General features: G+C 36.2%; 1 protein-coding gene across 1 annotated transcript; it reads left to right on the top strand.

Moving 5' to 3' along the window:
• The first annotated feature begins 3,025 nt into the window (after positions 1–3,025).
• LOC103697224 (DEAD-box ATP-dependent RNA helicase 27-like) lies at positions 3,026–10,460 on the top strand. Its single transcript, XM_008779043.3, has 12 exons — positions 3,026–3,456; positions 3,786–3,971; positions 5,952–6,137; positions 6,961–7,044; positions 8,162–8,203; positions 8,282–8,353; positions 8,431–8,730; positions 8,831–8,869; positions 8,966–9,070; positions 9,156–9,224; positions 9,313–9,438; positions 9,879–10,460. The coding sequence occupies exons 1-12, from the start codon at positions 3,094–3,096 to the stop codon at positions 10,056–10,058; spliced, it is 1,752 nt and encodes a 583-aa protein (XP_008777265.1). The 5' UTR covers positions 3,026–3,093; the 3' UTR covers positions 10,059–10,460.
• The last annotated feature ends 1,902 nt before the right edge of the window (positions 10,461–12,362 follow it).

The raw sequence follows: 12,362 nt of genomic DNA, 5'->3' as shown, positions 1-12,362 counted from the left end.
AATTATTCTATGTATGCGCGGATTTACTACAAATGTGTTTACTTGTCATATAATTTCTACTTCTATGCCTTCTTGTATCATAATCGAACCCGGATCAAATATGGGAGGGAAGTGAGAGCATATCAAGTCCAAGCCCTCAAACGATCTAAGCTATTGTTTATGGAATCAAAGTTTAATATAATCAAAGGTTGAAACGATGACTAACACCTTGTGAAGCAAACTCATGCATCTTGCCTAAAGTAGCAATAGATCCATATTGTCTATACCAAAGTTTGTTGGTAAAGTTATGCTAGATTGACTGTAATGTAAATTATAAAGTTTTTAAAAAAATCTATTTACAAATTTACTCGAACTTCCATTTTTTCTATATCTCCATGCATGCGAGCGTGAGCATGTGTACCTGCTCTGTTGGAGTTGGCATGAAGGATTGGAGGCGAGATGCAAGGAAGAGAGGTATTAGAACCAACATAATAAACCTCAACCAGATCAACCCGCTTAGTCAACGACCTATAAGCTTGCATGGGTCATATCAACTTCAAACAGATTTTCTTAAAAATTCTGCAACCTACTGTTGATCCACCGACAATAGAATGCCATCCTCATTAATTAAACTCGCACTTCTTCGATAAATTATCAAAATTGCTTTTACAAATAAAAAGTAAAAAAAAAAATCAAACATCATTTTAGAATATCATATGTTTTTGGAAGGCAAAATCATCCACAAAACGTTTTTGAAAATAGATGTTTTATAAAATACACATGTAGTACCGCTCGTTTATGAAAGTGACACCGGAAAATTTATATAACTTACATACAAAAAATACTATAATTTTCATGCAATTTTGAACTCTTCTTCTCCTCTCTTAAAACTATTCATATCCTAATCCTGCATTGTAGCAAATTATGCTTGCTGGTCTTAAAAGAGTGTTTGTCATAACATCCAACTTCTCTCTTCCCTTGTCACCATCACTATTCTACTATTATCATTCATGCCTTATCCCCATGTATGTCATGCTTATTGCCCATGCATCAACTACAGCAATAACAATTTTCTCAAAAAGTAACAATCATCAACATTATTATTTTCTATATGTTAGGAGACTGAAACCTCTCTCCTCTTTGCAATTTTATCAAAATATTAAAGAAAAATAGAAAAAAAAATAGTATCATTGTCATGTCGTTAAGAAAGAATGCCATCTCTGATTTTAGGAGTGTAAATGAGTAGGTTGGATTAAAGGTCATCTCTCTCCTCTTCAAGCATGTGGATATATATTCTTTATTACTAGCATTCACCTTTTTGCTTAAAAATAGATTCCAAGCATGATATACTTTAATTATTGAAAGAATACGAGTAGACCTCAGTGGATCAAATATTGACAAGGACAAGATCGCGTGGGTTACATAGATTTTAAAATATTTTTTCTTTTATTGATCTAATAGTAATTACTTAAAATCCAATAACCTTTCTAATGAGATAATAGTACTAGGACAAGATTGCATGGGCTACATAGAGTTTATATATAGTTCATATTTTCTAGATTTTTATAGGTTTATTCAGTTACTTGAATGTTTCTTATATGGCATCACATGATTCTCTAAATATTGAACAGTTCCTAGTCTCTTATGGGCCTTTATTAAGCTTTAATTTTATAGGATAACTAAAACCACTTACTTGCCAATGATACTGCACTACATCAGTAGGCCTCTTGCTTCGCACATGATTAGGCTAATCGATTACTATTCATAGGAGGTGCAACTTGATTACCATTTGCATGAGGCAGGGTCAAATTTGATACATGTTTTAACATTTTGTATTTTGTATTTTTTTTGAAATGGGATATGGGATTTCTTTAGCACATGCTTCCAATGTACCAACTAGTCAATGATTAAAAATTTCAAAAACTGAAAAGGCTCTTATCACAATAATCCGAGGCATATTGCAATATGAAAAGAGTATGATATGAGATACGAATCATTTGTTTTTGGAAAATCCAAAAATTTTTAAAATATATTTAAATTTCTATTTAGTTTGATTGAAACAAAACCAAAATCTAGGTGCGAGTTGGGCTTTTGGAATTAAAAAAGCAACGGGTGAGAGTTAAAGATAGCATGCATGAAAAAAAAAGGTGTTTAGACAAATTATTTAGCTAATTTTTTATATCCCTATATTTACATATCCTATATAGTTTATTTTTTTATTATTCGAGTTATTGAATTGTGAAATATGAATATAGCTTAATCCGAATCGATAAGCTAAAAAATCAGGTCATATATATAGAATCTGAATTTGATCTGACAAGGTTAACAAAAACTTAATTTGGATTCATACTTAATTTACACTCATCAAACCTCAAACTAACAATTTTACAACTATTAAATTTGCAAGGACTCTTTGATCAAACAAGCAATTTTTATGGCTTATATTTTGATACAACACTTTCAACAGCCATAATAAATGGTTTTAAAGATCTTAAAAAACAATGGACTTTTTGCTCTTAAGGATTGTTTACTAGGAAAAAAAAATCTTAAAAAGGCTATGATAACTATGATTTCAGGCCTTTGAAATCTTATACTAGAGACCAGCATATCTTTTTTAAGTGATGCTTAGAATATAAAGTGTATAGAGTGCATAACAAAGGGTTTAATTGAAAAGTCCAATCCAATTAAACTCCAAATGTTCATTTTGTATCTATATCCTATCTATAAATTTCAAATTTTGTAATAACTTGCAACTGATCACTTTTTAGCTTATTAGAGTTTTATAAATTTTTTCCTCACAAACACTAGAACTTAATATGTAAATCACATATTTGATAAGAGATACTATCTTTTATATAAAATTTAACCAATATCTACATTTTTAAAAATATTTTCTATATTTATTTATTTTCATCTCCATGCAATGCTGCGAATGTGGCTGCTCCTTGAGTTTAATGGGCCGGGCTGGGCCAGGCTTTTATTTTTTGTTAGAAGGGCCAGTTTTGTTTGATGAGGTTAGGTTAAAAATTTTAGGGCACCCCTGTGGCATAAATTATCGGCCATCACAGCTAGAGAGCAAAAAGGAGAGCAGCGGCTCATCGCTTCGTCGCCCCCATGTGTCCTTCCGCCATGAACACGAAGAAGGAGAAGAAGAAGTCCAAGAAGAGAAAGGACAAACCAAACCCTCTAGCCGAAGAGGAGAATCCCATCAACGGCAAGGTAGAAAAGGAGGAAGAGCATGGAGAGGACGGGGATCAGAACTCCAAGACCTCGGAGGAGGAGGCCAATGGCGGCGGCGGCGATGGAGAAGGACATGGAGACGAAGGGGAAGAGGAGAAGGCTCCCGTTGCGAAGAAGCAAAAGACGGGAGAGAAGAAGGGCTCCGGGATCATGACCTCTGATCCCTTCTCTCGGCTTCCGCTCTCCGAGCTCACCATGACGGCCATCAAAGAGATGGGATTCGTCAACATGACCCAGGTGAAAGCTTCTTTAAGATTTTTCCTCTATTTGCTTGTTTTCTTAGGGGTGGGTTTAAGGGGTTTTAGGGTTTTTCGAGCAAGTTAAGAATATCGCAGAAAAATCTGTTTTTTATGTATTTTTCATGGTTAATGATGTTGCCTCTTATCGCACGCACTTGGAATTTTTCAATCAGGGTTTTAATTTGCTTTTTAGGTGCTTCATACTTCTGCTGCTATACCGTATGTTGATGGATTGCCTTATATTTTATATATTTCTGTAGTTTGGGGTTAAGAATTTGTGGTAATTATGACTGTTGAGCAGCTTTGTATTGGAATTTATGCTCGCAGATTCAATCTAGAGCAATCGCGCCGCTGTTGGAAGGGAAAGAGGTTATGGGCGCTGCAAGGACAGGTTCGGGAAAGACTCTAGCTTTCTTGATACCAGCAGTCGAGTTGCTGTACCATATCAAGTTTACTGCTAGGAATGGAACTGGAGTTATCATAATTTGTCCAACAAGGGAGCTGGCTATTCAAGTATGAATCTTTTTCTTGGTTCTTGAAATCTGAGGAAAGCTTTGATTCATGAAATTCTTATTTATCTAAAATGAACGACATTTCTATTTCTATGCTGATTTTGCAATCTTTTAGCTGCCTTTGTTATATTGATCTTTGAATTTTAAAGGTGTAACTTGAAGCATCAGTTAGAGTTTCACTTGCAAGATTGCCTGCTGAGAAGAAACTACTGTTACTTTACCATCATAGACACTTGAATTCTCATATCAAGAAAAAGAACCCATACTAATGGTGATCAACACCATAATTTGAATGCATGTCACTTCAAAAATATAAGCCAGAAAATTATGGTTTCAAGAGAAGACATATACTGTTCCTATGAAACTTCAACTTTACAATGGTTGGAACCCATGTAGCATACTGGTTGCATAAGTTATATAAAATTGCAATATCCAGAGGAGTGATTGTGTTTAACAAAAGGTGGTTCCCCTCAATTTATGTCCTTTATGAATCTTGTTAGATATGTTTCTCCAACACCATTACCTTTTTTTTCAATAAAAGGTTTTCAATACCAATTTTCTTTAGGTATTCCAACGGTGCCACATTCCATTGGAATATCTTAATAACTTGCTGATGATACCTAGGGGTGGCAAAAATTGACCTGATCTGAAAACGCGACCCAACCAAACACGACCTTGTTTGTGCCCGGTTTGGGTCAATGTTTTTTGTAGTTAGGGTGGGTATGGATCAAATTTTCTGACCCAGATTTTAAATGAGTTAGGTATGATTCAAAGCTTTGATTCGACTCGGATTTTGAGGGTGTAGAGTTCTATGTGGGTCAAAACAAAGTGGCAGAAAGAGAAGAGTGGCCGCTCCATGCAAGGTCCTTCCAGGTTGAGACCAAATTTAGGGTGCGTTGAGTCATTATCGTTGATAGGCATTTTTTCAATGATTCACTCTGTATCATATTTAAGATTTTGAACTAAATATACACCCTATCTTTCCCTGATGCACTCCTTGTTGCATTATACTTTATCTAGGCGCGTCCTAAAGTTGTCATACCTTGGAGTCAAAGGGGAAATTGGAGGTAGGATAAGTAGATACTATGTTTTATTTGATTCTTCTGAAGGAATAATTGTTGACTGATGTTTGGTTCAGCAAAATAAGAGGAATATGAGGGATATGATTTTGAGGGGCCTGGGTTAGATGGATCATGGATATGTTGATCAAGGCATTGGAGAAGTTGTACATATGGTAAAAAGGTTAAAATGTTAATTATTATGTGCATTTTTTGTCCATTAATTCCAGGAACTAAAACCTATTAAGAGGAAATTGTTTTTATTGTGTTTTATAGACATGTATATACGTCAGGGGTCTATATTTGGTATGTTGCATGTGTTTTGCAATGAATCATGTGTTAAGTTCTGGAATCAACCTTGGTAAAAGGATACTGATCCTTAACATGTCGTTCTTGCTTGTTTTCACTAATCAATCGGTATTCTTCTGAATAAGTTCGTTACCATTTCCAGCATGAAGGTGTTGGACTTGAAGACAAGGGAGATTGTTATGTCATCTTGTAGTTTTGAACAAAATTTATCTTCCAGCAGAAAGTTAATTTTTTTTAAAAAAACTCTTCAATTTATCTTCCACTTGGGCCTAGATTAATGAACAGGAATTGCCTTTATGTAGCTTTATTAGAGGCTAGTTATCTTGTCTTGGAAGATGGGCAGAAATAGTTTGCTCAAGGATTAAAACGAACCAACTGGAATTCTCACTCTATGTGCGTGCGACACATTGCTACCTATGGCTATCTGCAATATTATGTAATCCTAATTAGTTCTGTTGAAACTTGCAAATGACATGCATGTGATCTAAAGGTTGATGCAGTTGATTCTTCTTGCTGATTAGAATTGAGCTCAATGGTGTACTGTGAAAATGGTAATCCTATGCTAATCTTTAATTTTATACTTCTGGCAGGCTAATCTTTCATTTATATTGCAGACACATGCTGTGGCGAAGGACCTTTTGAAGCACCATTCACAAACTCTTGGATTGGTTATAGGTGGTGCAGGACGGAGAGGAGAAGCTGAGCATCTTGCAAAGGGGGTAAATATATTGGTAGCTACACCTGGCAGGCTTTTGGACCATCTTCAAAATACCAAGGGGTTTATATATAAAAATTTGATGGTAAAGAAAGGTTTCTTATTCCTTGTTACTCTATCAATGTAATTTGTAGTATTTATCTGATGTAATTTTTATGACCTTGATGTTTATATTTCTCTGTGAGCGTTTAGTTGTTTCTCATAGGATACTATATTGGAATTTGGAAACAAGTTATTTGTCTACTTTTAGACTAGTTGTTTATGAAAATTTGGGGAGATGATCAGCTGTTTGAATTTATCAAAGGCATGACCTTTTGCAGCTGAGAGGTGGAGAACATGTTAGCTGTTGTCATTCAAAGAACTGGGGAAAAAAATTGACTAAGCGGTTTATGTTTCACATAATGTCTTTCACATGTGATTTTGTCATTTGAAATTAAGTTAGAAGGTTCTTACTTAACCTATATGAGTTTCGGGTGTGTTTTGGAGGCAGAATCTATATGACTGGTTTCGCATATTGATTAGTAACATAGATTTGCTGCTGGATGTTTCAGAACTTGTGTATGTGTGTACTTGTGAGAGAATTTATCTGTTTATAACAAAAAGAGAATTTGGCTGTTTTCTGTGGAGTGATTCCCATCCCATGTGCATAATCATAACACAGGGATGTTATAAGTATATTGCATTTTGCATATGCTATCTCCTTAACTCAGACAATGATGATATTGTTCAGTTAATGACTTGTATCATATGCATGGTTATCCATACATGGTTTTTTGTATATCATATGAATATTCAGTGGAAAATGGATTTAGAGCCCATTTTCTCAAGTTCTCATACATAGGAAGATAGTGCTTTTTAATTCAATGTGAACATATGGATTTTTACTTATGGTCTTCTTCTGAATGCAGTGTCTCATAATTGATGAAGCTGATAGAATATTGGAAGCTAACTTTGAGGAAGATATGAAGCAAATATTTAAGCGCCTACCCGAGGTATTAATCATCTAATCCAGGAATTAAGTTGTTTGTTTGTTTTCTTGTTTGCATAAAGTAGAAACTGTAAAAGCTTTTAGATGTCATGATTGATCCTTACTTGTTATTCTGCTAAATCTGGGAAAAGCAGTAACTTGTGAAATTTCAATTCTTTTGTGGAACCTGCATTCCAGCCAAAACAAAGATCGCAGTTTTGTCTGTCTTTGTCTTTTTTATTTTTAAAGAGCACAAACATTATCATTTGACTTTATTAAAGACAAAAAGAACAGGTATATAGCAGTTATAGAGATATCCAGTCAAAGCTCCAGTCAAAATGAGTCTGCTTAATATTTCAAAAGGAAGCTACATGTAACACAGAAACACCTGTGGGAAAAGAGGATAGATGTTACCAAGATGCACCTGAAAGCAATAATGATACATGCAACACTGAGACCGTCAGCAGAATTAAAAAAAACAACCCAATAGTTGGCAAAGCATCATTACAAATTAGAGAGGCTACAAATTAGTTCCTCACACCGTACTATTACCCCAAACCCATGCAAGGACAATAATCCAGACATTAGACATTTTCATCTGTCTATTTTAAGACGTTGCTGAAATGCCCATTAGCAGTCAGCTTGGCTGATCCAATGCTGGTCAGTGTATGCCCAGATCCATCTAATTTACATATAATATTCAAGTTTGTTAGTCAATGCTGAGATAATCACACTTTCTAAGATGATTTCTGGGGCAATTTTTCCCTTTGCAGGAAAAGTCACACTCTTAGAATATATATTTCTTTGACCCGGTGAATATTCGATTCTTTATCAATGAGATCATAGTTCAAGCTTTCCTATTTGTTATGGTTCACCCCCTCCCAACCTCACCCATCTATTACATGTATCTATGTTTCTTTAAGTTGATACAGAAACTCTAGTTATATCTGAACCATATTTTTCTTGCTGTGAGCTGAACAATTACACATTACCAAGTCATGACATTTATATATCAATTATGATGGTCTTATTAAACTGAGCCATTTATTTCAATTTCTGAGCTGGTTTCATTTTCACTCTCTTTACACATGGAATTTTGCGCAATACTAATTGTGAGCTTATTTTATGTCATTAATGTGCAGAAAAGGCAAACAGCTCTTTTTACTGCTACACAAACCAAGGAGGTTTGTGTTTTTCATTTGGATATTTACGTCAGTTTTTATTTCCTGTATGCTCATTCCATGCAAACAATACATTACTAGGTGGAAGATTTTGCACGTTTGTCATTTAAAGGAAAGCCAATATACATTGGAGTTGATGATGGTAGATCAAAGGTAGGGTTCCAGATGTGCTCTGTCACTGCCCGTGCCCGTTGTTTCACTATATGGTATTGACAAAATGCATGGCACAGGTTACTGTGGAGGGGTTGCAGCAGGGTTATTGTATTGTTCCAAGCAACAGAAGATTTCTTGTTTTATATGCTTTTCTGAAGAGAAACCTGTCCAAAAAGATCATGGTTTTCTTTTCTTCCTGCAACTCTGTCAAGTACCACGCAGAGCTCCTAAGATATATTCAGGTTGATTGTTTGGATATCCATGGAAAGCAAAAGCAGCAGAAACGGACCACCACCTTTTTTGACTTCTGCAAAGCAGAGAAGGGAATCCTATTGTGTACTGATGTTGCTGCTCGTGGACTGGATATACCTGCTGTGGTAAATATTCCTAGTTCCACTTTTGCCATGATGTTCCTGTTCCTGCATCTTAACCTTGTCTAACCTAAACTAATATATATCTCTTCCTTTTATCTTTCAGGACTGGATTGTACAGTATGATCCCCCTGATGAACCAAAGGTGGGCACAAGGGATGCTTAACTGCAATTTTCATTTGTGCTTGGGTGCTGATGTAGACAAATGCTAATGTCTCTTTCTGAATCTGTGCACTTTCAGGAGTATATTCATAGAGTTGGGCGAACAGCCCGTGGGGAAGGTGGCAAAGGACATGCCTTGTTGTTTCTGTTGCCTGAAGAGTTACAATTTCTTCGCTATTTGAAGGTATAGGCATAATATCCTCTCAAAAATAATCTGCCATCATGTTGACGTGGTATTTGATTAATGATATGGTCGACTGTGCTTTCAGGAAGCCAAGGTGCCTGTGAAAGAATATGAGTTCAATGAAAAGAAGGTTCCGAATTTGCAGTCGCACCTGGTATCACTTTCTGTGGATATCCTTGAAGTTGCTTTCGCTTGTGCTTACATTGCTTTGTCACGAGCTAAATAGTTGAACAAACTTGCAGGAGAAAATTGTGGGAGAAAACTACTATCTCAATCAGTCAGCCAAAGATGCATACAGGTCCTACATCTTATCATACAATTCACACTCTATGAAGCACATCTTCGATGTGCACCACCTCAACCTAAAGGTACCGATATGCTTCCCTTCTAAGAGGTTCTTGTATCTACATGTTGCTATTAGGGATATTAGTAAAATGAAGGTTCTGCTTGCGACCTGGCTAAGTCTGTTTAAAATTCATGCACAAGGTTTCTGTTGACCTTAATCTCATGATTCCTGAAAACTTGACGGTACTCGACATCTGATAAATTTCCTGTCAAGTATCTTTCTTTTTAATAGATTTGATCAATATGGCAATTGTCATCAAATCTAGCGATTAGTAACCTTGAATTGTTATTTAATAGCCATATACTTTTTGCTAAACTGCAGCAACCTGTTTGTTCTTAGAAATTAAGTGACGGCTGTATTGTACGTTTAATGCTTGTGTTGATGAGATCTTGTGAATGCTTGTTAAAAGAATCACGCGGGCTGTTTGAGACTAATTTAGATTTATTGTGGGCTGTTTGATAGGATGTAGCGGCATCCTTCTGTTTTAGCAATCCACCAAAAATAAATCTAGACTTGGAGAGCAACGCATCCAAGTTTAGGAAGAAGATGCGTAAAGTTGATGGTAGCCGCCATGGTATCAGTGCAAGCAATCCTTATGGAAGGAAGAGCGCTGATGTCGAAAGACAGTTTTCGAGATTTTAAAGAGATGTTTGCACCAAGGCGTAGAAGCTACTGCTGAAATTGCGCAAGCAAACTTTATGGAAAAATCCAGGATGGACTTAAATTTTGCTAGATGTCAACCCATGCAGAATGTGTTTTGACTATTGTGTGCTAATTATTTAGTCAATATTGTTTTTTTATGTTTTTTCAATGCAGATGCCAGTGTTAGTTTCTAGGGTTGTAATTTAACTTGTTCTTCATTGATACTGCTGTTACGGTCACAGATGACTGTTATAAATGAGGAAGGTAATTTTAGGAACACTGGCGTGTGTATGAATGTTAGTGTATCATCAATTTTGGCATACTTTTGTGGAACTTCTTCTATATGGTTTTCGTTTTGTAGAAATGATAAAAGGGGGAAAATGTGATAAAAGATTTACCCCACCACCACCTTTTTTGAGGCTATGTATTCATCTGAAATGTTTGTCTCGGAGGATGAACAGTGCTCCGGTGACGCCAAAGTCTCCCACAAACTAAAGCTAACGCAGCTGATGTGCAGTTTTTTAATTGCTTTGTTCACTGGTGGACCTTGGTACTGTACAGCGCCAAATACAGCCAGGCAGAAAAGGAAGCAATTCGTTGGATAGACTTTTTTTATATGCATTATAAATATATGAAATTGTATATAAACTCTTACAAATTTATTATTTTTGTGGATAATTTTATAATTATTTTTATTCTTATATATTCTTATGAATAACGAAAAGCACATGTATTTCTTTGCAAATTTACTATATATATATATATATGTATATTTTTATCACATCCTCTGAAAATTATAAAAGTATATATATAAATAAAAAATTAGTGAAATTATACATATGGTTTTGGATATTTATAAAGATATACATGTAATTTTTTAAATACCTGCGGCAAATCACGTTGTGCTTGGTTGTGTTTTTTTTAATACCCAAATATGGTTCATGAAACTCAGCCAGAATGAGTTACAGAAAAATTGCACTTTTAAAATAAGTCAAATCTTCCGCAGAAGGAAATTATTATTTTTTTTACAGTTCGATGCTAGAACGCGCTGGGTTTAGTACCTGAGCATCTGCCACAAAGAAATGGCGAAAGAACACTCCCATGCGCTGCAGGAATCACCACCAATGCAGCAGATAAAAACGCAAATGGCACCTTAATATCATAATACCACAAGGTCTCATCACATCCGTGAAGGCAGAAAGGATCTACTGCGTTCCGTCTTCGCACATGGCGGATGGTAATCAGGCGGACCTGCTTCCTCTGGCGACGCGGCCGGCGCCACCCCGCTTGTGCTCACGACGATGGTGCCTGCACCGGAATGACCGAGGGTGGCGAGTCGGAGAGCAGACGCACTGCTTCGGCCCACCACCAGGCGAGGAAGAAGCCGCCGCTGCCCCGGTCCACCTCGTTGATGGCGGCGGTAGCCACGGCGAAGAGGAGGTAGACCAGGGTGGCGCATGAGGGGCGCAGAATTGCGAGGGTTATGAGTTCGGGGTGGTGGAGATAAGGGGAAAAGAAGGGGGGAGAATTTGAGATGAATGATTGCTTTGATGGAAATGAAAGGATTGTTTGCTGTAATCGGAGCGCCTGTTGTTGGTATTAGCTTGCTTGGTTTTGGATGGTGGCAATGCATCGTTTTAGCTGGCCGCTTTCCTTTTTTTTATTCGTCTGCATTTTTTTTAAATTTAATTTGCTAGAAAGATGGTCCGTACACTTTTAGTATAGATATATTTCAAAAAAATTTTAAAATAATTAATTTCAGAATGCTTTTGGCAGCTTTCTTCATCCAATTCACAAGGTCTCGAAAATAATCAGCTACATACAAAGCCATCCAATCTGTGACCCTATTTATCTCTCTATAAACATGCTCATTTTAGGGAGTAGCATCTCCACTTATTATAGCCCAAATATCCCAAAATAAAGAGTAAAAATATTGTAGATGCATGCCTCCAAAAAATTGCATTCCCTTTTGATACTTCACTTTGGCAGCGGATTCGTCTTTTTAATTATTTATTCGTAAACGTTGGGATAAGGTAAGAAATGGCTCCAGTGTGGTTTAAAGACTTTTTTAAAGTTGCGTCCTCCGTGGCATTTGTCCAGGCAATACGTTAACTATTTCAAGTGTCAAACGGGGTCTACATGGCCAAGCGAACTGTTTGGCCGGTTTGCAAGTAATTACGTTTAAATCTCCTTGTAATTTTCTGCATGCTTATCGAATTGAAAAAGAAACGTTTCCGCTATATGTTAAATTATTAATTAGTAATTTCATCCCTCCAAATACAAGTATCTGGCTGCAAGGTTACG

This window comes from Phoenix dactylifera, unplaced genomic scaffold, assembly GCF_009389715.1.
Source record: "Phoenix dactylifera cultivar Barhee BC4 unplaced genomic scaffold, palm_55x_up_171113_PBpolish2nd_filt_p 000615F, whole genome shotgun sequence".
Taxonomy (NCBI): Eukaryota; Viridiplantae; Streptophyta; class Magnoliopsida; order Arecales; family Arecaceae; genus Phoenix; species Phoenix dactylifera.
The sequence above is the reverse complement of the archived record's forward strand: the minus strand, read 5'-3'. Positions and strand labels throughout refer to the sequence as shown.